General features: G+C 43.6%; 1 protein-coding gene across 1 annotated transcript in view; it reads left to right on the plus strand.

Annotated features, from left to right (window-relative positions):
- Positions 1–427: 427 nt before the first annotated feature.
- The window catches only part of LOC104952604 (leucine-rich repeat-containing protein 7-like), a gene marked incomplete at its 5' end in the record, with an annotated part of 13083 nt that continues 8041 nt past the window's right edge, over positions 428–5469 (plus strand). Inside the window, 4 exons of the mRNA XM_010779455.1 lie at positions 428–448; positions 2769–2868; positions 3160–3284; positions 4084–4335. Coding sequence (XP_010777757.1) covers positions 428–448; positions 2769–2868; positions 3160–3284; positions 4084–4335 — 498 coding nt within the window. The remainder of the gene's footprint in view (positions 449–2768; positions 2869–3159; positions 3285–4083; positions 4336–5469) is intronic.

Raw genomic sequence — 5469 nt, forward strand, 5'->3', positions numbered from 1 at the left:
CACACACACACACACACACACACACACACACACACACACACACACANCTGGCGATGAGTGAGTCCACAGCTTCAGCAGATATGAATGGGAGACAATTGATCCTTATGGGATCGCGGCTAATCCATTAGGCAAGGAAAGCATCAAAAAGAAGCCGCTGAGTTCCACCCACGTCGCTGCCAACAGTCACCGGAAATCGATTGCGTAATCCGCGCACTCCTCCTCCGCCCAGAGCTCTCAAGTCTCCACGCCATTTGGCAGTGAGACACACGTATTTCAGCTCCATTCACACACTCACCCGCCACAACCTTGTATGGTCTCATGGCAGAGAATTGCTTTCCAGGCTATCCGCCCACCAAGTTGCGGCGCGCAATTTTGTAAACAAAGGTGAGGTGGATTCTGTATTCCCTTTTTTCCGCTCTCTTTTCAGCTAGACGTGATCAATCCCGAGGTTAGACATGGTGATGAGTGAGCCTCCACATCTGTTGACAGCTGCTTAATTGAGGACAATTGATCCTTTTATGGGATCCAGAAATCCATGCAGGTAAAGCATCAAAGAGAAGCCGCTGAGTATCTCACTCTGACCTTCCACTGCAAATTACGGAAATCGATTGAGATCCGCCACTGTCCTCTGCCGCTGCTTAATGTTCACCAGGGGCCTCTCGGTGACTCTCTCCGGGGTGATGTCAGATCAAAAATCTTGCTCATGGGTATCCACGAAACAGTCTGAATGACTGACAAACAGGCGATGACCACACTCCGCTGTTGGCCCAGGCCTTCCGCCCTCTCCCGCGTCAGATGAGACAACAATAAAAAGTGCTAATTAGCTTGGATCGCTGAAATGCTGCGGGTCTGGGGTGTTTGAAGTGGAGATCGCACTGCACCAGGAAAGGATGACAGTTTCCAGATTCTCCGGAGAATTTCTCTGGCGAAGCGAGGCGGATCGTAGGCAAATGCACGGGTCGGGTACTTGAACGGGAATATCGACAGACCCGACCCCCGCTGGACCGGAAAGCTCTGCCGCAGGAACACCAGGATTTGCCACGAGGTGAGTGAGTACTTCCCGCATCTTCTCAGCCAGTAGGTTTATTTCCGTGGACACAGTAGCTTGAAAGTTGTCCTGACGAACATTTAAGCCCTGGACCCCTTGGTTAATTGCTGACAGCTGTTCCTCATGTTGGAGAAGGAGTTTAGCCTACACCTGCAGGGCCGTTCTTAGCGTTGTGGAATCGCCTGAGTCCATCTTGTTTGGTCGGTTCGTTCTGATACGATGGCCTCGTAAGAACTCAGATGCTCAATTCCGTTGCTTGGTAATCTTCTTTATTGTTAAGAAAACCAAAGCTATCAATAATGACTCCTAGGCTCTACTTGGATTCTCCATATAATCACTAGGTTCAACTAGGTAATGTAACATGAATCTCTGGTAAACAGGCATAGAGATAACGACATCAGAAGACGAACCGACACCAGACAAAGGGAGAGAAGGACTAAATATACACATTAGGCAATGGGGCACAGGTGGACACAATCAGGGGTGGGAACAACAATCACTCTAGCAGGTGCCACACGGACAGGAAGTGCCGACACATGGAGAGAGAGAGTAGAGTAATTAACATCAAAAGACAGATATACAAAACAGTAAAACACAACAGCTAACAGGATACTATCGCTAAAACCTTACAATTACCTTTAGCAGAATTATCTTTACTGTTCCCTTTATCTTTATTTTTGGCCGGCCATGTTTAGTTTTCTGAGGCCAAATGATGAGTTGATGACGTGCTTTATTAAATAATTTACTGCATTTAACTGTACGCAGAAATACTACCGATAACAATCTCACTCTACTGTAGTGGTTCTCAAAGTCTAAAATAGCACTTTACCCCTGCTTACACCTATATGCCGTGAGCTGATTATCGAGCCTTCATTGTAACAGTCGTGGGTACACTGTGTGTACGTGTGGGGAGTGCTGCAGTAGAGAATTCCACTGTAGCGCCCGGTATATTAATGGGAAACCCTAAATGTTTGAGCACCCTCTATGAAACTTCAAGCTGCCCCACAGCACCCCCAAAATAAATCTCTGGCGCCGCCACTGAGCCTGACTATTTGTGTTGGGGGGGACCGACTTTTTTTTTCTCCAAAGGGGGAGCCTGGCAGAAAAAGTTTGAGAACCACTGCTCTACTGTATGATGCAGTCAGTGGTGTGCATTAAGTATGAAGCGTTATTGTTCTATATTATTTTGCTATAACTACTATGAATATTAACATTTCATATCAAATTTAAAGTTACATCAAAGTCAGATCATTTGAAATCTAAGTCAATCTTTTTTAAACAGCTCTAGATGTAAGAAAATTTGAAATTCAAATGCAATCAAGGAAAGTTTGTCCAGTCTTTTGCTTAAAATTGGCACTCAAGTATGCAAATGTTGCAACAGAAACTCACATTAAGCAATGTCATTTGCACTTTTTTATTCAAATGAACCAGCAGAATGTGTTAAAGTTTAATGAATGGTTTTCTTTCATTCATATACCAAAACAGCAATGCATTAATGTAGTTTGATTTGCTATATATACATATGCGATAATATATTATTATATCACATTACTATTTTAATCGATGTCAGTCAATGTGTTTTATGAGTCGATCATGAAAATTAAAGAGGCATTTAACAATTTATTAAACTCATTGAATACACAATTCAAATTTGTGTCTCCCCTTTATGAATATGAGGTAAAGTGGTAAATTCTACTTCTGTGTGTGTCTGTGTTTGCAGTCCAAGGCTCTGATCCCGCTGCAGACAGAAGCCCACCCTGAAACCAAACAGAAGGTTTTGACCAACTACATGTTTCCTCAGCAACCGCGACACGATGAGGGTACAAACTGTGTGTCTGTATGTCTATGTGTGTGGATAGACATGAAACAAAAGCCCAGAGAATGATTTGTTTTTATCACACTATAGCAATATTACAACAATAATACATTGCAGCATGTGCTCTGAAGCTATGGGCCTAAATGTGTGTGATTTGTGGGTTTGTAAATATACGTTTGAGCTGAATGTGGAAGTAATTGTGTGTACAGTAAGTGTGTGTCTAACAATCTGCAGACACATGTTTGACAACGGTTTTAACCCTGTCCTTGGTGTGTGTTTTTGGTCGTGCTTTCAGATTACCAGTCGGACAGTGACAGCTTTAATCCCATCCTGTGGGAGGAGCAGAGGCAGCAGAGGATGACTGTGGCCTTTGACTTTGATGACAAGAAAGAAGAGGAAGACAACTCTGGGAAGGTCAAGGTCAGCTCTCTTTCTCTGTGTTTCTGTCTGTCTGACCGTCTTTCTCTCTGTGAAGTATCTGAGCAGGGGGGGTTACATGAGGCATCAGGGCTTTATATTCAAGTTCTGCAAAGCCAGCGTTAACCGGCTGGCAGCTGGAGCACCCCCAACTGTTTTATTAATTCACTCTTAGATTCTTAAATAGATTTGGATCAATTTGGCAACGGTGGAGTTTCTTTATCTCTGATGCTACATCTCATATTTCCAACACTAAAGCTTATGGATCTTATAGTATTTAGAGCCATTTGTAATACATGAAAGGGACAATCTTTGTGCCAAAGTTCAAATGTTTAATCAGAATCAGAGTCAGCTTTACTGGCCAAGTATGTGTGCATATACAAGGAATTTGACTCAAAAATATACATAACAAAATATCTGTTCCTAATTGGGACAATATAAATCTAATTTCAAAGTTAATACCTGACATTTTTACAAGCCTTAAGTTTACAAAAAAACAATTATTTTACTCATACTGTCTGTCTGAATATACATGTGTCTCTGTCTGAAATGCTCAGTTTAGTGCCTACTTAAAAAAGCTTAGTATGTGTATGAAACATTATTGCTCTGTCAGTAACGTAATGTGAGTATGACACATTTGAAAAACTACCACAACATAACAATCAACAACAATTGATGTCTTCATTTAAATGTTTTGACGTTTCACAGACACTTATTTTCTACCATATCTACTAAACGCTTGCTGCGTGTTTTTGTGTAATTTTACCTGTGTTTCCTAACATATTCACTTTTTTGTGTGTAGGTGGAGATTAACCTTAAGCGCTACCCGACACCTTACCCTGAGGACCTCAAGAACATGGTCAAGTCAGTGCAAAGCCTAGTGGGTAAAAGTGTACACGGCGGGCATGGGCACCAACACCAGCATCAGCACCAACTCCAGCACCAGCACCAGCACCAGCTGAGCACAGGCACTGCCACATCGGCAGGAACCAACATGGAACACACCCACCTCAGCAAAGAGTATGAACCACCGTGGCCCCTTCCTCCCAAAGAGGTAGGAAACACACACTCCAAGCCTCACAGGTTATGTTTCGTCTTTTTTCCCGTTATATATGTAAAAAAAATTATGATTTCTCATGCATATCCTGAAAAATGAATATTGTTTGTATCACACAAAAAAAAACATCACCATACAATACATCAGTGTTTCTGTAGGATTGATACCTGTGATCATAAAGGTATAAGAGCAGCATAAATGATGTGTGTGTGTGTGTGTGTGTGTGTGTGTGTGTGTGTGTGTGTGTGTGTGTGTGTGTGTGTGTGTGTGTGTGTGTGTGTGTGTGTGTGTGTGTGGNATTGTGTCCACCTGTGCCCCATTGCCTAATGTGTATATTTAGTCCTTCTCTCCCTTTGTCTGGTGTCGGTTCGTCTTGTGATGTCGTTATCTCTATGCCTGTTTACCAGAGATTCATGTTACAGTACCTAGTTGAACCTAGTGATTATATGGAGAATCCTAGTAGAGCCTAGGAGTCATTATTGATAGCTTTGGTTTTCTTAACAATAAAGAAGATTACCAAGCAACGGAATTGAGCATCTGAGTTCTTACGAGGCCATCGTATCAGAACGAACCGACCAAACAAGATGGACTCAGCCGATTCCACAACGCTAAGAACGGCCCTGCAGGTGCAGGGTAAACTCCTTCACCAACATGAGGAACAGCTGTCAGCAATTAACCAAGGGGTCCAGGGCTTAAATGTTCGTCAGGACAACTTTCAAGCTACTGTGTCCACGGAAATAAACCTACTGGCTGAGAAGATGCGGGAAGTACTCACTCACCTCGTGGCAAATCCTGGTGTTCCTGCGGCAGAGCTTTCCGGTCCAGCGGGGGGCGGGTCTGTCGATATTCCCGTTCAAGTACCCGTGCATTTGCCTACGATCCGCCTCGCTTCGCCAGAGAAATTCTCCGGAGAATCTGGAAACTGTCATCCTTTCCTGGTGCAGTGCGATCCGCACTGCACCAGGAAAGGATGACAGTTTCCAGATTCTCCGGAGAATTTCTCTGGCGAAGCGAGGCGGATCGTAGGCAAATGCACGGGTACTTGAACNTGTGTGTGTGTGTGTGTGTGTGTGTGTGTGTGTGTGTGTGTGTGTGTGTGTGTGTGTGTGTGTGTGTGTGTGTGTGTGTGTG

The sequence above is a fragment of the Notothenia coriiceps genome, unplaced genomic scaffold (assembly GCF_000735185.1).
Source record: "Notothenia coriiceps isolate Sejong01 unplaced genomic scaffold, NC01 NC01_scaffold00020198, whole genome shotgun sequence".
In the NCBI taxonomy this organism is placed as follows: Eukaryota; Metazoa; Chordata; class Actinopteri; order Perciformes; family Nototheniidae; genus Notothenia; species Notothenia coriiceps.